At 33.2% G+C, this 21,979-nt stretch overlaps 3 protein-coding genes across 4 annotated transcripts in view; all 3 read right to left on the reverse strand.

Moving 5' to 3' along the window:
* Nucleotides 1-5,479: 5,479 nt before the first annotated feature.
* Nucleotides 5,480-10,264, reverse strand: LOC102583687 (5'-nucleotidase SurE-like). The gene is made up of 10 exons (XM_006342906.2): nt 9,735-10,264; nt 9,128-9,222; nt 8,900-8,967; nt 8,745-8,788; nt 8,492-8,569; nt 8,253-8,406; nt 7,431-7,583; nt 6,676-6,786; nt 6,209-6,274; nt 5,480-5,942 (listed from the first exon to the last, which is right to left on the reverse strand). Exons 1-10 carry the CDS (start codon nt 10,043-10,045, stop codon nt 5,844-5,846), a joined length of 1,179 nt encoding a protein of 392 aa, XP_006342968.1. The 5' UTR covers nt 10,046-10,264; the 3' UTR covers nt 5,480-5,843.
* Nucleotides 10,265-13,697: 3,433 nt separating this feature from the next.
* LOC102584035 (glyoxylate/succinic semialdehyde reductase 2, chloroplastic) lies at nt 13,698-19,176 on the reverse strand. Its single transcript, XM_006342907.2, has 12 exons — nt 18,907-19,176; nt 18,254-18,335; nt 17,868-17,933; nt 17,534-17,609; nt 17,378-17,433; nt 16,721-16,805; nt 16,503-16,563; nt 15,418-15,470; nt 15,277-15,347; nt 15,111-15,183; nt 14,241-14,345; nt 13,698-14,163 (listed from the first exon to the last, which is right to left on the reverse strand). The coding sequence occupies exons 1-12, from the start codon at nt 19,037-19,039 to the stop codon at nt 14,005-14,007; spliced, it is 1,020 nt and encodes a 339-aa protein (XP_006342969.2). The 5' UTR covers nt 19,040-19,176; the 3' UTR covers nt 13,698-14,004.
* Nucleotides 19,177-19,761: 585 nt separating this feature from the next.
* The window catches only part of LOC102581600 (heterogeneous nuclear ribonucleoprotein 1), a 4,480-nt gene continuing 2,262 nt past the window's right edge, over nt 19,762-21,979 (reverse strand). For both annotated transcript variants that reach the window (XM_015306747.1, XM_006343071.2), the window contains exons 4-7: nt 21,304-21,467; nt 21,092-21,194; nt 20,852-21,021; nt 19,762-20,750 (exon numbers count right to left, since the gene is read on the reverse strand). In XM_015306747.1, the coding sequence (XP_015162233.1) occupies nt 20,169-20,750; nt 20,852-21,021; nt 21,092-21,194; nt 21,304-21,467 (1,019 nt within the window). In that variant the 3' untranslated portion in view covers nt 19,762-20,168. The remainder of the gene's footprint in view (nt 20,751-20,851; nt 21,022-21,091; nt 21,195-21,303; nt 21,468-21,979) is intronic.

Below are 21,979 nucleotides of genomic sequence, written 5' to 3' on the forward strand. Positions count from 1 at the left end.
GGGGGGGATATACCACTTTAAAAAATTCAAATTACATGTCTTTAACATAATTTCAACTTTAAATGACCATGATTTCAAATTATGTCCAAAAGGGATCTTAAATTACTCAAAAGTAATTATGAATAATTTTATTTTATACAAATATTTATGAGTAATCCGAACTAGATGATTGATAACTTGCTATAACAATTTTATTTGTGTACAAATAAATTTTTTAGTTTATGAATTGGTAATCATAATTTATTTATTTTTTACTTAAATGTTTTTAATTGACTGAATTTTTAATACAATTACAAAATTTGAGTCAAAATTACTAAATCTTTGATTCCACAACTATCATAGTAACTCCTCTAATTAATTACACGATGATATAAAAAAAATCATCACACTGTAAGTATCTGTTTCAATATTTTTATCTTTCTTTCCTTTTTTGACAATTCTTCAATTCCAAGTTTTCATGTGATATGTAACATAATGCCAAAAGATTAAAGGAAATTTTGGTATATTTTATGTATCCTTAGTTTATAACTACAAGATTAAAAAGATGTTTTTTTATTTTCTTAAATTTCATGTCAAATTAAATCAAACAAACAAATTAAAATAAAGAAAGTAGTGAATTTTTAATACGACTATAATAATACTGACTCAAAATGAATTTGTCGAATATATAACTTACCATTATAACTTCGCGCCTAATTAATTACATCGATAATATAAAAAATTCTTTACACTATCGATATATGATAGTACTATAATCCAAAAAATTATTGTACTGTAGTACTCATCAGTTCTCATGAGCATCTATTATATAAGACTTTGAGTCCCTCCACTTCTCTTTCCACACAAACTCAATGTATTTAAAAAATTTGTTGTCTATTTGTAGAATCTGTTTGTAATTAATTTGTGTTTGTTTATATATAAGAAATGGGGCATCATACATGTTGTAACAAACAAAAAGTGAAGAGAGGGCTTTGGTCTCCTGAAGAAGATGAAAAACTTATTAACTACATTACTAATTATGGTCATGCTTGTTGGAGCTCTGTTCCTAAGCTTGCAGGTTTTATTCTCTTCTTATTTTTTTTATTTTCAGGTTTCCTTGCATCATAACGTTGAATAAATCAACGTCGTGATGCAAAGAATGACCGGGGTAGTCCACTTATATCGTAACATAATTAGTATGCCTATCATTGAGTCGATTTTTTAGAGCTAATATGATATTCATCTTCTTTTTCCATTCAATAGAGTATTTTTAATACGAAACAACAAAGAATTACTAGAATTTTTATATATATATATCGATCCAGAATTAATTTCATAATTCAATTTCAAAGAATGAACTCATCAAGTTTATATCTTGAGTTCACCTCGTTTTTTCCACCATTAGTATAGTTTGTGAACATGCCCATGTGGAACAAACATCTTTTCTTTTCTTTTTTTTTACCTCGGATTTTTTAAAATTAAATTTATATCTTGAATTCGTTTCAACGGCATAGGGCTTCAAAGATGTGGGAAGAGCTGCAGATTGAGGTGGATAAATTATCTAAGACCAGATTTGAAACGTGGGAGTTTCTCCCCTCAAGAAGCAGCACTTATCATTGAGCTCCATGGCATTCTTGGCAACAGGTAACTAATATATACAGTGTAATTTTTCGATGAAAGGATGTCAATTGATTTTTCTAGAACAAAAAATAGCTTTTGAAAGAATATTTTGTATAATTTTTTGACAAAAAGATCCATGTTTGTATTATTTTCATGCAAAAGAGACATTTTGTTTTGTTTTACAGGTGGGCACAAATAGCAAAGCATTTACCTGGAAGAACAGACAACGAAGTGAAGAATTTTTGGAATTCAAGCATCAAGAAGAAGCTCCATCTTTCTCATGGAATCCTCCCTGATCTCTCCATCATCTTTCCTAATTATAATAATCTCATGACTAATCCAAACCCTAATCCCTCTTTTGATAATTTCTACTCATTCAACCCCAATGTTCCTATTACTAATAGTTTCATGTCAAGTATAAATTCTCCCCTAATTCTTGACCAAATGAACAACATTAATCATAATGGGGATTTGAATTTAACTAATCAAGTGATGCCTAATTCCCTTCCTAATTTGTCATTTGACTCAATTTCAAATGATCCTACATGGTTTAATTTCAATTATCCTAATCATCTTCAACATGATCTTGAATATAACCCTAGTGTTATTAAACAAGACAACTCCATTAATTCCATGCTCACCTCCAACATTTCATTGAATTGCACTAATGGGGAGAATTTCATGGATTCAACAAACGCGGCTATCAAAATTCATCAAGATTTAATGATGGTACGTATACTATTCATCTAACAGTTTAAGTTGTTAGAGAGTATACTTTTACTAAATTATGTTTTCAACATGTCTAGTCACGTTTAAATCTTGCTATGATACCATGTCAATTGTGACCATCTTATAATATTCAACGCTTTTGATTATTTAATTATATCTTCAACAGACACCTTCGTTGTTGCCTAAGCTTTCTGAAATGATAAAGGAGAACGAAGATGGCATTCTAGAATCAACTCCAATTGTGTCACAACATGACTCCATGGTGGTCAATAGTACTCTTCCATGTACTTTCCCAACTAGTTATATTATGAATACACATAATAATGTGCATAGAGTCGTCAATGAAATTGAGCTAATGGAATCCTTACACATGTCATCATCATCATCATCGTCAAAATCATCAAATTCATCGTCGTTGTCAGCACTTTCACGCAGTCAATTTATGATGAACCCTAGAACTTGGGATTGATCATAGAGACATGTTGGCTTTTGTGATGAAAATGGTCATGAAAAAGATGGTAAGCTTTTTATTTTCTAAGGGAGTTTTTATGATGAAGGAAGTTTCATATAATTATTAATGTGCAGTTATCATTTTAATTTGCATAGTTAACTTGAGAACTTTTGTTACATTTATGTTAATTTATGCAGTTTTTTTTTTGTTCCCTCCCGTGAAGTACTAGTCTTTGTATTGTAACAATAAATACTTATGATATCAATATTATAAGTAGTTACTTAATTTCATGTGTTCGAACAATTTGTTTTTACTTGTAAATCGATGACAGATTAAAAAAAAAAATGCATCACATAAATTGAACAAAAGAAAACAATAAAGAGAAAAAAATAAATACAGATTATCTATTATAATATAACAAATAAAAGACACTATGTAAAATCTCTTTACATAACTAGTATATATAAGAAAAGATTAAATACAACATAAATGTTACAAAAAGGAATAAAACTTAAACTAGAATATTCTCTCACTTTAACAAAGTTTCATATAAGAAAATAGTTGTAGGTGATTTGGGTTGGACAGTAGCAAGTTCCAATTTAAGTAATTGTGTGGCTAAAGTTGGGCTCTTCCGTCTCATATTAATTGTCATATTTGCATATATATCCTCGAAGAAATCATTAATAAGAACTGATTTTTACTAATATAGTTTACTTTCAAAAATAATTAATTTTAAAGACAAAATTAAAAAAAAATAGTTCTTTCTTAATTTTATAAATTGACAAGTATTCTAGGATGGACAATTTGAGTAATATTGTCAAATAATATGAAAAAGGAAGAAGTAAATAATTTTCCTAATCTCTGATGGTCAAAATACTGAATTGAAAAGTTAATTTAGACCCAAGCTATTTGCAGATACTAAGGGGACCATTGTTCATATTGGGAAATTTCTTATATTCCCATTAATTTTTTAATTTCTAGTCTTTTTTTTTCTTTTTTTCTCAACGTAAATCTCTAATTTCTACATTTGTTAATTATTCCTTTTCACATCTTAATTAAGAATATATGTCAGTCAATGAATCAATGTTTTTATTATTAATTGTCGTAGTGTTTGGTCCAGAAGAACTTTTTTTTTTAATTTTCATATTCCTTCTCCAAAAGAAGTTTAAAAAAAACAAAGAAATTATGTTTGGTAGCTTTATAAAGAACAAAAATTAATGGAAAATTATTATCAATTTTGGAAAAAAATTCCTATGTTTTCCACAGTAGATGTAATGTTTGTTCTACGAGGTGTCAACATCCTATAAATTTCCTAATCAAATTTGACCACACTACATTTTATAATTATTATATGCTAATTAATTAGAAGATCAAGCGAATCTGTCTAATAATCTGCTCTAAAAAAATGACATATTGTTTTATTAATTTGAAAACTCTTTAATTTTAATCTTTCTCATTTTATAACCGAATGTTATTAGCCACAAAAATGTTATGGAATATTTAATACTACATGTTCTAAGGAAACTTTTGATATATGTCAAAAGTCTTTATCGATATTTTTAAAATCAGTGCTCAATCAAATGCCATCGTATAAAAGTAGGAGAGTACGTGAACAATTTTAGTCCATCGAGTTTTTGGCGTTGAAAGTTGTAAAAAGATAAATCTGCTGATAAGTGCATATAACTGTGTGAAAGGACGTTATCTTTTGAAATCGTATACATTACTATATTATATTGGGTTGACTCCTCAAACATAAAAAGTACTATACATACAATTCAGAAAATAAAATGATGGAATTTGTACCTTTGATTTTTTAGTCCTTCCACAATCCTAGTGCAGATTTGAATTGTTTTGCCTTGACCCGAGTGACCGGAAACAACTTCTTTACCTTATTAAGATAGGAGTAAAGTCTTCGTATACACTATCTCTTCATTTGTTGAAATATGTTGGCTTGCTTAATGAAAAGAATATATATATATATATATATATATATAAGCATATGAGTTGGAACTTAAAAATATTGCTCTTATAAAGTTAACACATGTTATGAAGTTGCTACTAATTGTTTGATAAAAGAGCTGAAGAAATCATACAAAATCGATCAAATATAACTTAGAAGAGATAAAATCCCTATTTTGAGGTGGTATTTAAGTTTTGTTTTTAAATTGATTGATCTTTAATTTTTATCCTTCAACATTTTAATAAATGGTTTAGTATATGGACTAAAACAATCTCATGGAATATTCCATCCTCCATAGTCCATACCAAATGACCCATATACCCCCAAGGCCCTAACATAAAAAAAAAAAAAAATCGCAAGGCATATTATATCTTGCAAGGCAAAATTCGCAAGGCACAAGTATAGTTTCAAAACATATGCCTTAAGAAGTTTATAGCCACAAGTTATGCCTTTGTTCTTACTTAACTTGGGTCCAATTTCAAAATCCACAAAGTTGAGGCACAACTTATTTCTACATAACTTTTGCATGACAAGACATTAATTCTCTAACCTTATGTCTTACGTATTAAATATTATACAACTTATACCGGACAAGGTAAAATTAGATGTTTTATAATAAATCCCGAGTCAATGGCCTCTTAATCTTTAATCTAACCAATGCTTTGAGCCCATGAAAACTCAAGTCCTTTTCTGGTTTCACCAAATGAATAATAAGAAGCTTAAGAAAGAAGACAATCAACTCCAGTAAAAACAGACAACAGCATTCCACTATATTTCATCAAGCTATCTCCAGTTTACAAGGTTAAAACAAGGATTCCACCATCCTGCCTAACAGCACAAATTTGCCCAACAAAAACCAACCTAAAACACAATTTTATGGTACCAAGCAAAAAAGTATGGCACTTTTACAACATGCTGGCCTTTTAAATAAACAGCGGAAGCATTGGCTTCGCGGGACACAAATCAAAAGGTTGAATGAAATAAGCAAAACCAAATAAATAATTGAGGCATCACAATTATGGCCCATGTAAATTTTGCAATATGACCTGAACAAAGTCTTCTAAAGATGTACAACAAACAGTACTGAACATTAGCTTCATCTTTTCATTGTTCCACTTCTAATGCAGAAGAAATCCACTTTGATGCAGCTGCATTAACATCTGCTTCCACATGCATCGCAAGAGATACTGGAGTGACTGCCACCTGAAAGAGCACAAAAAGACCCACTGGTCAAGACCACAGTGATGGATTTTCATAGTCTTAAGGTCCGAAACATGTAAGGTAATTTCCGATATTGCATATGCCTCTACAATGGCAGAGAATAATATGACACTCCAAGCACAGAACTCTCTGACTATGAGTTCTCATCCTTTAAGCAAACTAGAAAGCTTTCCAGTTTGGAACAGAATACCCACAGTGCCATGTAGAAGAAAGAAAACCATATCAAGAATTAGCAGAAATGAACTTACAAATCCGTTTTCGAGAGCTCTAAAATCTAAATCCTCGTCTTCTTCTTCCTGTTTCTTGTCAAGCAACTGTAGTGCAAATAACCAACAAAGCATATAAGAGAACAAATTAAACCTAGTTGGTACCACATTTTAAAAGAAGATTGTGTAGGGGAAGGAGAGCAAATGGCAGAGATGTGAAAGGTAGCAGAAGGAATGCTGGTGTCTGTATTTGGCCGTATAAACCACAATTTTGCAGCATTTCAAGAATCAACAGTAGAACTGTAGAAGCATGTTATATCATCAAAGTGACCAACACTTTGCCATATATATGGAAAAGAGAATTAGCAGAGAAATTAAAAATTACTTCCATTGAGAGAGATTATGATGTTACAATTTGAAGTTTCAATTAAAAATCCAACTGACCCTTTGTACTCATTGAGCACAGCAACTAAATACTACGTAGCAAAAAAAGGAAAAAGTATTCTTACCTCCAATCTAAAGTACTTGACTTTCCTGTCCAGATCAGCTTTCCCAGCAATACCAACAGATTCAACAACCTCTATGTTCTTTCTCTGAGTAACTAATTTGCGAGCAGCACCCTGTGCAAAAATAAGAAGGCAGAGGTTAGTGATGTCCAGGAGAGGAGGAAAGACATGAGGACTGGGACAACCAACAAGAAGTAGGTATGCCACTACTCATTTTCCTAACACAAGTCACACTTCTCAAACATTTAAGGCCCGTTATTGTCTTAATTAATATGACGAGAAATCAAGAAGAATCTGAAAATACTACCCAGCAAACTTGAAGTTGGTTACCGAATAGCTTCCTAATAACTAGCCTTTCCCTTAAGCACTTGGAATCCTATATTTATTTTTCTTTCTGTTCTAAGTTTAGATTTTCTATTTCTTTTTTGGGTCGACAGATTGTACTGCTAAATGGGGTATTAAATACAGTGGATAGAGAGATAATTGATTGGTTGATACTTCTACACTCATTCATGATAATTTCAACTCTTTACAAGTTTATTTTAGAAGAAGAACAGGGGATAATTTAATTCATGATTTTCTACAACTGTAACACAACAATGTGCAATTCGAACATTACTTGTTTAGCTCCATAGACGCTCTACTCCAAAGATTCATAAGATCACTCTATTATGAACTTGTTTACACCAGCATGCAGTTATTAGGCAACTATATTATATAAAGGAGCAGTTATGCCAGATACAGTGTCATTTACTCACTGCTGCAGAAGCATCTCGACCTAATTGTGCGAGCTGCATCCCAAGGCTTTGCTGATTTGGAAGAAAACGTCCAGCAGCAAGATTTCTGGTGGATGATTTAGCTTGCCAGCAAAGCTTAGAGCTCCAGAGACTTTGCTTGGTCAATTTGAATCCCTGTCAAGTAGAGGGTTCAAAAATGATATATCTGTTATTTAAAATCTCACCAATAGGTGGACTGGTGAAAAAATGGAGATGTGATTCAGCAACCATTGCAGAAGTTATGATAGTGATAAGTCCATGTATGACTAATAGTAGGGCATTAGTCATTACCTCTCTATAATGCAATGGTCGGTAGACCATATCATAAATCAAATGTTCTTTTCTTTATTCTTCCCAATTTGAAAGAAAATGATATCATTTTCCTTTCTGGAAACTGGAGTCGGTGCAAGAATGACTGTTTTGGCGCTAACCCACTATAGCAAACACATGTGTGATACATTTAGCAGTATTTAATATGGCCTGTCCCATGGCATATTAGGTGTTGTATAATACTTAAAACTATTTCTTTTATGTCGAATATTCACACTTCATTAACAGACAATCAAATTCCAAGGTAGACATTTTTATTATACTGTAGCTTACCCCTAAATAACCTCTAATCACCACAGGTCCCCTCTAAACCAAATCTCACTGCTTTGTATTAATAATAGAAATAAGAGGAAGTCCTAACTAAAATTATATTACACATTTAAGATTCCTGTTTTGAGAAATGAAAAGGCCGGATTTCATTCACTTTTTTTTTTCAAAAGAGGTGCAGTTGAGATGGAGGATCATTTTACAGACCTTGTTTGTCAGAGGAGATTTTGGAACTCCAATATGCAACAAGCAACTTTTAGGAAATGCTCCCTTTTCTATGTCTCTGATGGCTGCATTTATCAATGGTAAACAAACACTCACGGCGTCCTTGAAATCACTTTCTTGACTTTCATCATTCCTCCTGAAGTAGATTATTGAACAAACAATTAGTTAAGAACAAGAAGAACGAACGAAACCTCAATTGATCAAAAAAGAAAGGTAAGTACCAGTCAAGTGATATCGATATAGATGGAACACTGTTAAACAATGCCTCCCTAGCACCAGCTACGACACCTGAGTAAAACCTGAACAACGAAGTAATAAGCATAATCACATATCCCCAAGGAGACAAAAACAAAAGATATATGAGTACAAGAAACCTTAAATAACCGTTTGAACTTTGAATAACTTAGTGACTAAAGAGTTTCAGGAATACATGCATACTAAATTAGAATTACTAACAAAGACTATAATACTTACAATTGATGGCCACAACTTGAACCCCTGTTGATTCCACTTATTACCTAAGCATCCAAGGGGGAAGAAATAACAGACAGACATGGCAGGTAAGCGATACTAAATCCAATTTTTTTTTAAAAGAAATGATATACAATAGAAAGGGTGCCTAAGAATACCAGGACTGGCTTTGTCCAGGAAAAGAGTGCCCCAGACAAGGCTAATGACACACAATCTACAGGAGTCCCTGAAACAAGATTAAATCCACAAAGCATAACACTGTTAAGCTAAAATATGGTATAGAATTCTTAACATACAAACTGTTCTATGAGATAGAGTTAATACGTCTGGCAAACTCTTCAACACAAAAGAATCAGAATAACCCTACAGTAATTGTCTGTTCGTACCAGATACTTCATAAGCAGTAGCACCGTGAATGTCAGTCGGAGTAACTGCGATGGTTTCTTTAAGTGTAAAAGAATGACCCGCTACCGATTTATCTCTACAATAACAGATAACATTTAATCACAAAAATGGAACCTTCAAGATCATTCAAAATCACAGATATGTTGATATTTAGCTCTAACCAGAAGGCACTCGCAAAGCAGACTCAATGATCCACATTCAAACAACAACACAAAACTCAGTTGAACACATACTAAAAGAACTTCAAAATTAACTACACTTAACTTCAATAGCAATAGCACCGTGAATGTAAGTCCAAGTAACTGCTGCAGTTTCTTTTAGAAAAAACAGAGTGACCCGCCACGATTTACCTCAACAGTAGCCGATATGCTTTAACCACAAAACAAAAAACCTCCAAAATCTCGGATATGTTTCTTTTTTGCTTTAACTAAAAGACACTGGCAAAGCAGACTCGAGGGTTCAAAATTCAAACTTCTACACAATATCAGTTGAAAACACACAAAATTATCTCAAAATTATCCACACTAAAATCATAAACAAAATTTAACTTGCATATGAATGTGAAAAGAAAAAACATGAGAAACTCACGATTGGGGAGCGCAGACATTAACATTACAGAGACCTTGACGAACAAGAGCATCAACAAGACAAGTTATTCCAGGAGATTCAATCCCATCAGCATTAGTAACCAATACCACTGGCTTTGTACTGTCGGCGTCATCAGCAGCAACGTCGGGAACCGAGTCAGAAGACGACGGCTGAGTTGATGGGTCATCAACTTTCGGCTTCGATTGCTGATCTTTATCATTTTGAGCACCCTTTCTGTTAAGAAGAACTTCCTGAAGATTTGACACCAATCCCGGCGGCAAGAAGTTGTTCTTCACAGCAGAAGTCGTCATTATAGAGAAGAAGAAGAAGAAAAAAGTGGGTAATTCTTTGATGATGAAAATAAGACCCCCTTTTTCGCTGTGCTGCTACAGGATTGGAATTCAAAACCCTAGAAACAACTTTAAACAATGGATATACTTGTCGCAATGGAGTTTTTCTAGAGAGAGAAAGTAGAGAGAGAATGAGAGAAAATGGTTTGTTTCTCCAATGGGGTACCGTGAGGAAGGAAAAGACTGAAGGAACAGTGATGAAATTGTAAGCCTATAAAAACCAAAACAAATCCCATTCTCATTCACGACGCGTTAGCTACACGTACTAATTAAAAAGCACATCTATTGGGTTGAATTTTCAACTCCACAATAAACTAATATTCTATTCGATTCAAAATAAACATCACTTTAATAAAACTCAAATTTATCAAGAAATTAATAAATATAATACGTACGTTATTAAATTATTTATATGTATTTAATAGATTTTTTTTGAAAATTTAACAATATTAAGAAGGTGAAGTATAAAAATATAGTTAGAAAAACATATACTATGTTTTAATCTTAAATTTCTTAGATAACACTTATTTTGGGGTAAATTCTTTGTACTAAAGTGATACTTATTTTAGAATGAAGAAAATTATAATTACGAAAATATATTTCTTATTATCACATTCTTTAATTAGTACATGTCTTAAATCTTACTCCTGCAATTGTGAAATTATTTCGAGTAATTAATATATATTCTTTTAATATGTTAAAGTGAATGGAGCGAGTATATATCAAAGAATTTTTATAGTAATAATAACTATGGTGAAATGACACACACAAAGTGCATTCAATGTATGGGATCTATAATTTCAATTAATACTATGTATTTCGTTGTAAGTTTGAAATTAACTTTGCTAATTAAGACGAATTATTAATGAGAAAAGTACAAATACAAATTTGGAGAAAATCTAAGGTGATCTTCATTAATTAATATATTTAATTGTAGAAAATTTAACTATTTTCTTTATTCATGTGATTGTGGGCATAACTAAATCTTTAAAGGTTCCCTATTCTAGCTATTTGGATTACAATAGAAGAAAGCACATGAAAATTAAGAATCTTGAGGTGTAACATCATATGCTAGTTATTTTTTTACCATATGTAAATAAAATCTTGCAAGCTAATATCCGTTATATACATGAACACTCATTAAATACGATAAAAATATCATATATTTATAATTATTTATCGTTTTAATATGATTGGGAATTGAAGCGGCAATGATTTTGAAATTGGCGACGTGCCTGACACGCAGTGTGAAAGAGCGTGAATTGGCACGGAGAACTAATAGACGATGTATAAGTAATTATCAACGTGGCCTCCTGCAATTGCGAAATTGTTTTTGTTGGGTCCCATTTTTGGATTAATGATGCATTTAGCCTTTCAATAATGTACTGTAAATTGACATTGTCTACATAATCTCAACTTTCTTAATTAATTAATTAATTAATCAACAACAAAAACAGTATTAGTACTAATATATTCATAATTCAACTCGGTCAAATAAAGTTAATTTTGACCCCCATAATTATTAAAAGTTGAATGTTTTAAATACTACTACTATTACATTTTAGTTGAATCAGTATATATAATGAAAGAAAAAGGAATAATTTGGATATGAAAAAGCAAAATGGTTTATTAGCAAGGGGTTTCATAAGGAATACGATCAAATTACAACAATAATAATAATACGAACGTAATAGATTATTTGTTAACATTACATAGAAAGTTGAGGTGAAATTTGTTACTTTCTATTCTCAGTTGGTTTGTTATACATTTCGTTTTAGTTATTTAAATACTTCTTTCATTTTTAGACATTTTTTAAATTTTAATTTTAATTTTAATTTTCTACCTGACAGGTTTGAAATCACAAAATTAAATGACATTTTGATATACGCTACATATTTTTAGTTTAAGATTATAAATTTTTTTTTAAAAAGTTCTTAAATTTTATATTAAATCAAAATTAAACAAACAAACTAAAACGAAAAGTAAGACATAAGAGGATAGAGTATTGTTTTGGACTAGAATCAGAAAGAGAGATCAGCTGGAAAAGGAATCTAAGCATCAACATGGAGTAAGATGAAGAGAAAAAAAAATAGAATAAAGTTATCTAATACATTTATAATACCTTTACGTATTTATATACACCAAATATGTGTCATTACAGAATAAAGTTATCTTATACATTTCAATTTTCAAACTCTTTATTTAACTTAACTTCAAATATTACTTTTTTTCGTTATCGAACTCATGCCCAAACGCCTATTTACAATTGTGAAATAAATCTACTAAAGAATAGATAAATTGTGTAATGTTTTCACTTAATAACATTTAATAGTATATTCTAAACATTTCAATGTGCTTCACATTATGAAATTCCAAAGTCATACCTACCAAAGAAAACTAGTGTTATGTGTTTTAATTTCTAATATTTTGATGAGAAAAGGACATGGTCTATACTTTTGAAAAAGGGACCATTCATTTGTATGAAAATAGATCTTACAACAATGCTCTTTTACTAGCTACAAGATAACTCTTTTTGTCCTTTGGATCTCACCATTACTACTACTATTCTTCTGTTTTTATTAGTAGTACATTTGAAATTAAATACTCAGACCCACCAATATGTCAAAGTTGATTTGATCTTTTAGCTGTAAAATAACTACGTTCTATCTGGCAATCAGATCTTTAAAAGAGGAAAAAGGGGTTCATATTCCTGATTTGTCCAATCAAATACTAGTGTTTTTTTTCCAATTTTTGTATGTTTGTCAGTCAACATACCTTATTTTCATCCTTACCCCGTAGCTTCCATCACCACCACCCAACCCCCCAACTCCTACCAACCACCTCAAATGTTGTCCATTTTTTGTATATTTGTTGGTTAACATACCTCATTTTCACCTCTACCCTCGTAGCTTCCATCCCCACCACCCAACACCCCGACCCCTAACAACCACCTCTCTTAGTATCACTCTAAATTATTTATAAATACTTTTAGGATTTTTTGCTTATCTATCAAAAATAAAATATAAATAAAACTCACTTATTTTCTAGAAAACACCGAACACACCCTTTGTTTCATAGATTTTCTAAATATTTGTGATTATAAGAAAGTGTGATTTAATTAGTTTTAGGTAACTTATGAATTCATTAATCCACTTCAGAGATATTGAAAGATAACATCTGACGAAGTTCCCAAAAACCGAAAAGAAAAGAGTGGTTAACGTGGACAAATGTCGGAAAAAGAATATTCGGAGAGAAAATATAGGCTTTGACGGATCCATTTAAACCATCCAAGTTTTATTTTCTTATAAACCAAATAGATCCCTCCTTTTTTATTATTATTATTTTTATAATTATGATGCTCGGATCAGCTTTAGCACATCTCCATTAATTGAACAAAGTACCTGATATCTCCGACAGGCATCCATGATAACTTCACCAACTCCTTTCTTTATTCTTTTCCCTTTTGGGGATGCGAAGCCGGTTATGGGCAAAGCGTTGGAGACCATACCAGTTATGATATCAAATAAAACCATTAGCTTCTCAACCATCTTTATAAACAATTGCCAATAATAATAAAAGTAAAATGAGAACATATATGATGACAATATAGTAATAATAACAACACCAATAATAATAGTAATTATATTTAAATCCCAAGTTAGTCGAGAGAAAATGACTACGTTGTCTCCTCGCAAGGCTTTGCTAACCAATCCAAATTAAAGATCACTCACGACACGTTGTTTCAAGTTTCAACAGACACCAGAGATATTTTGAAAAAATGTGAAAGGAGGTATACATGTAAAACCCTTTGAAATGGGTTAACAATGAAAACATTAGTTTTGAACCTAAAAGATTTACCATATCATGGTGGATATATAGCATAATGCACACAAGCTTACCAGCAAAGACTGCTTTTATGTTTACTGTTGCAATTTCACTTTCAATGCTTCAATTACTGCAGAGAAGTCCTGGTCACTAAGTCCATGAGATTTCGCAACCTTGTAGAGTTCATTAGTTGCTGCAGCAATTGGAATAGGTTGTGAAACAGATTCCGCTAAACCCAGAGCTAGACGAAGGTCCTGAGACAAGCATATTTTTCGGTTAGAAGACAGTTTAGTTTGCATACATTAGGCAGTCCTGGAAGGGTTAAGAAAACCTTTTGCTGATGCTTCAGAGGAAACGCTGTTGGATACGAAGATTTAACCATTGAAGGACCTTTAACGGCATACATTGGAGCACTAATAGCACCCTGTGAGATCACCTGTGTTAGACCATGGAGCAAATATTAGCGACATATAAGACATATTTCCAGGTTCAATGCACCCTGTGAGAAATCTTATAGTAGGAAATCCTTTGAAAAGAGGATGAAGATCTCCTTGCATATTAGAGGCAAAAAGAAAGGCGGCAAATCTTCACCCTGCATACTCAAATGAAGATGAAAATCAATTAAGGATTCATCTTATGAGTTTTCTCATTTTACTTTTCCTCGGGCACAGTTATCTATTTTACATCTTTCTCACACCATGCATTGTCCTGAAACTCCAGGAACTATTTTTAAGCCAGTCCAGACTTTTCACTAAGTAGCCATCTCTATAACTTTTCCATTCGCAAATAGAATTGGTCATGGAAATAGGCTTTCCCATTTGTTTTTCTTTTTGTATTTACTGCTGGCCAAATCGTATCCGAGTAAAGGTAAATTGTCAACAACTTCAATCGACGTGGAATTCAATTCTCCCTTAGAAATCCAAGAAGTTTTTGGGATCTTATCAACATTAATTATTCTACAGAAATCCAGTTAAGAAACCCTAAAGAGCACAGGTGCTGCTTCTAGTTTTTATTAGTTGCTGAACTCCTCAAGAAAATAGTTATATTGTTCTCTTCATTAGACGAGTTATTTGTGACTAGGCAAAGAACAGAAAATCGTTCAAGATAATTTACAAATCATTAAGAAGATAAAGTGATACAAGAAGCATATTCACAAGAGGCCAACCTCAAAAATAAGTTATTTGTTTTTATCAGGGAATACCTCCACTAATACACTTGGATCAAGTCCAACCTTCTCGCTGAGAACTAATCCTTCAGCAAATGAAGCCATCATACTGCAAATTTTTTTAGTGAAAGGAAGGATGACTTTAGTTTTAGTTAGATAGAAGAAAACTCTGAAGAGATGAAAATGGATTAAAAAACAGCACCTTCCCATAACCATATTGACAACAAGTTTCATTGCAGCTCCATTACCAACTTCACCAAGGTAAAATCTTGACTGAGATAAAGGCCAAAATATTAGAAGGTGGAAAGATTGCATCACACTCAGTGAAGAGGCAGAATGAGACCTTCCCCATGATATCCAATAGAGGAGCAGCTTTTTCATACAGCACGCTGTCACCTGAAAAGTTTGCATCCATGGTTTTAATTAAATTCTTTTTTCTTTGATAGTCACAAGAAATTGACTGAACAGCTTTTGTCAAAATTAGAGATATACATGCATTGTCTGTGGATACATTTCATAGGTAAAAGTATCATGTGGACAAATTAAAAGTCAATTGTTTGTCAAAAATAGGTTGTCCTATAAACAAAGTTCGAGCAATACAAACTAATTATAAATGAAAGGGTGACTGCTAATTTCCTAAATTTGTAAGACACCAGTCGTCATGCTTCTAAGTTTATAGTAACAACCCCGTCTTTTTTTATCTTTCTAAAACTAGTACATTTCATAAAATGTCAACTAAGAGTTAAAAATCCAGTCCCCAATACAGAGCACACCTTCTCTGGGTGATGGTCGAAGGGAGAGATAGAGTTAGGTGTTGCATCTATATTTAGACTTATGAATCACAATTTAAGAATGACCACCCATAGGTTTATACACAACTCACAGTTTACCCCCATCCCTTGGAAATATATTACCCAATCGATTTACATAATGTTATGGTGTGTTGTCTTCCAGTTGAAATCACAAATCAAAATACAGTTAACACCACAGATAGGTTTATACACTACCCAAAGTTCATCCCTTTGATGACCAATTGCTCTACATAGGCGACATTCAGATGCTTGTTATTTCACTTTTATATATCTTTTCTGCATTAACTCTGTTTCCCAACTTAACGAGAGTTTCCTTAATTGAGATCTTTTTATTTTGTCTTAGTATCATATTTATTATATGGTCAGAAGGTGGTTTTGGATATGAGAGGTTAGCTTGTAGAGAGAACTGCCTCATTTACTCTTCCTTCTTCAAGACAAACAGAAAAGCGAAGACTTTTCGGCAATTAGATATGGAGCATATATCGATCATCGGATAACAATGAACTTAAAAGTGTAACAACAAGAAAAGTTAAATATATTAAAAACATGTAACAGTATCTAACTAATGCAGGTTTCATAGTCAATGACTCAAATACATTGAAGGGAAAAGCTTCACCTGCAGTGAGAAATATTAGCTGTCCATCTTCTGCTGGCTTCTTGGACCCTGATACTGGTGCCTGTTCGAGAAAATGGAACATTATTCAACATGGTAACGCACAGAAGACAATATTTTATTGTTGTTTGGCTTTTCTTTGATCTGGGGGAAAGGTGGGGCCGTAAAACTGAAGTAAAGCTTTCATATAAGGAATTCATGACAGAGAGGGAACTATTCACCTCCAAAAAATGAGCTCCAGTAGCCCTAATATGTTCACAGATCAGTTTAGATGTTTCCCCGTCAACTGTTGAGACATCTACATAACTGCATTTACCCATACAGAGTAAAAAGGCATAAATAAATTTCAGAGAGCTGTATGAAAGAGCCATAAAAAAAGCAGCCAAAGAAACTTGCGTTCAGAAAACGCTGCTCTAACAAATTCTTAAATAACTAGAATGATGTAATCACCAGTTTTACATATGACAGTTTGTTAAAACTGAAATAATATTTGCAGTACCAAAAAAAAACAGATTATATAAAAAATTGACTTAAAATCTGCCATGAAGGTGTAACTTATAATTAGTTCCTCCTAAAGGACGGCAACTTTGGATTTCTTTTCATTCCAATTTCTTGCATCATGAACAATCATAAACCTCATGTTTCCAGATATAAAAGACAGACATCTAACACAATAAGCAGCAGGAAGAAGAAAATTCATTTTCAAATCAAAAAAACCAACAAAGCATTTGCTTCACTCTTGACTAGAATCACTTTTAAACTGAATCATATAACTAACAGTACACTAACTAGAATTCTTTACCTGTTACTCAGTGCTAAAAAGAACAATTGTGAAGTCCAAACCTTTAAATTTTTAGAGGAGAGAAAGTAAACCATACCCTTTTCCTGGACCCATTCCTTTTGAAGCTCCATATTTTCCACAAGCAACATCCACCTAGAAAAATAAGGTGATACTTTCTCTATGCTTACAGCTTACTAGACATGTCAATATACATAAAGATGAGAAATTGCACTTAAATAAACTTTAAACTCACTGCACTCTCAGGGTCTGCAAGCATGGCAAATGTGACATCACAAGATGCTGCAACCTCCTCAGGGGAGGACTTGTATCTGCAGAAAATAACCTCAACTTACTTTGAAATGCAAATTATCTTCAAGTACAAGCAGTAATAACAGTTGAGAAAACTTTAAGTGATATCATACAAGCATTTGCATAGATCTTTCGTTTTCTTGATGTTAATTATTAGCATAGATTATCTTTGAGTACTTCACTGTTGGGTTATCTTATAAGTTTAAACCCACATTTCCTGGATACCAACATAAACAAACATAAGTCTGCAGCATAAACCAAAATTGGCATATACTTACTTTGCACCCAAGGAGATAAGGGGTTCACATTTGCTCTTGGTCCTATTCCAAACTGTCACATCACATCTGCAGCATGAGAACAAACACAATAAAATTGTAAGAGATTGAAAGTTGATTATTCAGAAAGAGGTGTTTTAAGTATAAAAATAATGTCTCATTGCTCCAACAAGACCACTTCGTCAGACTGCACATCATTGGTATTAACAATGTGTACTTCTGAAAGATGAACAGTTTAGAGTACTCATAATTCAGTTGGTTAACAAAGAACGCTAACAATGATGAGTATAAAGTTAACTACACGCTGTCCATTGATTTATGAAGTTCACAAAGCAAAATCTCATTGAAATCCATCAAATTAGTGTATCAAAGTAATAATTGGAACATACCCTGCTTTTATGAGATTTTGTGCCATTGGGTTGCCCATAATTCCAAGACCTAGAAAGCCAATACTTGCTGGAAGATCATCAGCTGCAGAAAACTAAAACTTCATCAGACAAAATAAACACCTAATTTTTTTTGTCAGTAGTAAAATAGCATCCGAAAGAGGTATAACTCAACACAAAATGACACCATAAAAGAGGAAATCAGGTTTTTTTGTTAATCAATAATTTCATACTAATTTCAATTTTCACATGATGTCATGCTGCCATGATACTTTCTTCTTGCTTTCAGGTGAACGGATCAAGACAAATGCCTTGAAAATTTTCTATTGCTACTAGTTGATGGTGCCAAACTATACATTACAGTACTGTAAAATTGCAAATTATTAAGGTTTTTCGTAATAGACAGCCAGTAGTAGCAGGCAGTGTAGGTGATAGCCCTATTAATTGAATTTTAAGTATTGGTGAGCAATAGACAACTTAAATCACAATTTCAAGCGATAAGAGAGCACTCTCATGTCTAGACTTGGTGGACAGAGTTTACCTGGTAACTATCCCATAAAATTAGTCGAGGTGTACCAACAGAGAACAATTTTACAATAGGACAAACAGAAGCACTTAGTTGTAGTGAAAATTGAAGGGAAAAAAAGAGAATGTACCTTTGGGAGCAAAAGTTTGAGAAGAGAAGGCCTTGATTGAAACAAAAAAACGATGTTTAACTGGAAAAAGTGAGAAGGATTTGCAATTTAGGTGAGTGGATAGCCGGGGATAAAATGTTGAGCACATTGCCATGGCTTCCGATGATGAACTGAACAGTGCAAGTGGATAGGAGGATGTCGAAACTGCAATTGGGTTTAAGCCATTAATGCCTTTTGCTATTCTGCCTATTGACACACTTTTGTCATTTTGCTATCTCTTTCGAGGCCTCATTAAATTTGCCTAATGATCCATGTTTCGCCTTAAATACTGAATTTCAATATTCCCAAATATAGGATTTACAAATTTTATATGGTTTCGAGGGTAAACCAGTTATTATTCTAAAATTAGTTACTATCAGAATTGTTATCCACCTTCCATGAGAGATAAAGTGTATTAATCCCAAATTAACTAATCCTAAGATTTATTCAATAATTTTATTTCAATCAAACATGGAATAAACTCATGATAAAATTAATCCCACAATTAGTTATTCCTTCTCTTCACAAATACCTCCAATCAACTATTAAATGTGATTTATCAATCTTCAGATGTCACATCTCCAAATCAACTACCAAACAAACAACTTGTAAACTTCAACACAACTTAAAAACAAACTACCCAAATTATGTTTCACTTTATTTAAAAATCATGACCATGAAAATTTCTAATTCTAACTTGAAGTTGAATTTCAAATTTGAAAAACTACTCCAAACTTGTTTACCAACTTCATCTTTAATTTCAAGTTGATAAAATGCACCAAACATGAGAAAAGGGCTTTATTATCTCTTCAGAAAAAAATATTAACCAAGCATAACTCCACCTTCAACATCAACTTCATTAATTTCAAATAAAATGAAAAATATTCGGAATCTATGGTACATATCTAATTTACCAACTATCAATCGTCCCTGTAGGTAAAAGCAACCGCATCATCCAAATTTCAGAGCAGTACGGCAGTACTACAAAGTTTGTAACTTCTTCCCTTGCCTTAACAGAAAGGGTAAAATAACTTTAAGCCAAGAGACAGTGTGGTTACAGTTCACGCAGATCAGTATGCTAATACATACAATCTAAAGATGGTTTACTCAAAAAATAAGCAGGTTACATCCAACTGAATCATCAACCCCAAAGAAAACAAACTCAGCAGCAAAGATTTTACGTCTAGCTTGAGCCAACCAAGAGTAGTCAAAACAATTGCAACATTAGACTCGTCAGGAAGGTCTCAATTCCTGTAAGGATGAAACCTTCCACCTGCAGCACCACCATTACCATATGCTTTAGCACCTCCAGTGCTACCCCCGGTGTCATACCCTTTAGCATTGAAAGATGCAGAGCTTCTAGCCCCACCATACCAGCTACCATCATCACTGCTTGTGTATCCTCTACCGCTAGCATACCCAGCAGCACCACCATAGCTACCAGGAGCACCATAGCTAGTGCCTCCGTATCCAGCTGCCCCATACATAGGTCCACTAAACCCAAATCCATAACCATATCCACCATATCCAGAGAAATATCCTGCACCACCTCCGCCATAACTTCCTCCAATGTTTCCATAACCACCATAGCCAGCGCCAGCGCCGGCACCGCCATAACCAGCGGCGCCGCCGCCGCCACCACCATAACCAGTGCCACCGCCATAGCCTCCATATCCACCATACCCTCTACCGTATCCACCACCATACCCTCCTTCAGACCCACCAAAGTTATTATACGATCTCGAACCACTGCCACCACGATGCTGCCTGCTCTCAATTGCATTTTCAGCACCAGCTCTTTTTGGCTCAGCCCTCTTAATTTCAACCTGAAAATATCAAAATGTCAAAGAGCTGTATGCATTTCATTTAACATAAGCACCAGAGAGAGAAACACAATCATGATTAGCACAGAGTCCGCATAACTTACTTGTTTGCCATGGATTTCATGCATACGGCCATTGTTTAAAACTTTTTCAACGGCATTTTCACTATCAAAAGTAATGAAGCCAAAGCCTCGGGATCGACCACTCTCACGGTCCAGCATGATTTGTTGCTCCAGAACATGGCCATAAGAAGAAAAATATTCCTTCAACTCATCTACAATGAATCACTGGATTAAAACATCTCTTTTAGATCGTAGATAATAAGAACTCGTCTTTGATTATACCTTCAGTTAAAGTTAATGGAAGACCGCCGACAAAAATTTTCTTTGTTTTCGGAGATCCTTTAACTTGCATGTCCTCCTTAGGTACTGTCCTCTTCACTTCCACCTGATACACAAATTGCATTATATTTACTAAACACATAAACTTCCATAAAGGAGGATAATAAACCAGATAAAATATGACAGTACAAGATACTCCCACACATAAATCCTACCGTTCTACCGTCTATGATGTGCTCTTCCTCTAAAACCTTATTTGCAGCTTCTGGGTCCGCAAATGTTACAAAGCCAAATCCCCGTGGCCTTCCAGAGACCTTATCCATCATTATTACACAATCTGTTATCTCTCCAAACCTGCTGAAATACTTCCTAAAAGATTCTGCAAAAATAACATGTACAAATTAAGCATAGAGCTGAGAATAGGATATAAGAGTACAGAGTATAGACAAACTGGATACATATGCATTAACTAACATACACCAGTTGGAAGTGCATTTATACAACAATATAATTGTTTGTCTGTTTAAAAATACAAAGATTCACCCAAAGCAGAAAAAGACAGGCCATTAAGAAAGGAGATAATGAACTCGCAAATAGTTACAAGAAAGCTCAAACAAAGCAGAATTTTCATGTCAAAGAAGCATGACTCAAAGGTTGCAGTGTTTTCTACTTTTCTATTGAGGTCTATCCTATACACTACTGTGTATTTCCTTGTCAAACCTACTTGGAATTGCTTTACTTGAACCGAGGGTCTTTCGGAAACAACATCTCTACTTTCACAAGGAGGGTAAGGTCTGGGTTCACACCACCCAGACTCAAGAATACACCACAAGATCAAACTTCACTCACACTTCTCCCGCACCAAGTTGACCACCCCCCCCCCCCCCCGTG

Source organism: Solanum tuberosum, unplaced genomic scaffold, assembly GCF_000226075.1.
Source record: "Solanum tuberosum cultivar DM 1-3 516 R44 unplaced genomic scaffold, SolTub_3.0 scf00040, whole genome shotgun sequence".
Taxonomy (NCBI): domain Eukaryota; kingdom Viridiplantae; phylum Streptophyta; class Magnoliopsida; order Solanales; family Solanaceae; genus Solanum; species Solanum tuberosum.

Bases quoted from the DNA above. Each gene is read 5' to 3' on its own strand.
- LOC102584035 (XM_006342907.2), bottom strand. From the start codon at position 19,039: ATGGCAATGTGCTCAACATTTTATCCCCGGCTATCCACTCACCTAAAT. The intron at 17,434-17,533 runs GTGAGTTTAAAG...TTATTTTTCTAG, and splicing joins TTGCAGACCCTGAGAGTGCA to GTGGATGTTGCTTGTGGAAA. The intron at 16,564-16,720 runs GTGAATAGTTCC...TTTCTCGAACAG, and splicing joins CTGGAGCTCATTTTTTGGAG to GCACCAGTATCAGGGTCCAA.
- LOC102583687 (XM_006342906.2), bottom strand. From the start codon at position 10,045: ATGACGACTTCTGCTGTGAAGAACAACTTCTTGCCGCCGGGATTGGTG. The intron at 8,968-9,127 runs GTACGAACAGAC...ATCTTGTTTCAG, and splicing joins TACTGCTTATGAAGTATCTG to GGACTCCTGTAGATTGTGTG. The intron at 8,407-8,491 runs GTACTTACCTTT...AATCTACTTCAG, and splicing joins ATATCGATATCACTTGACTG to GAGGAATGATGAAAGTCAAG.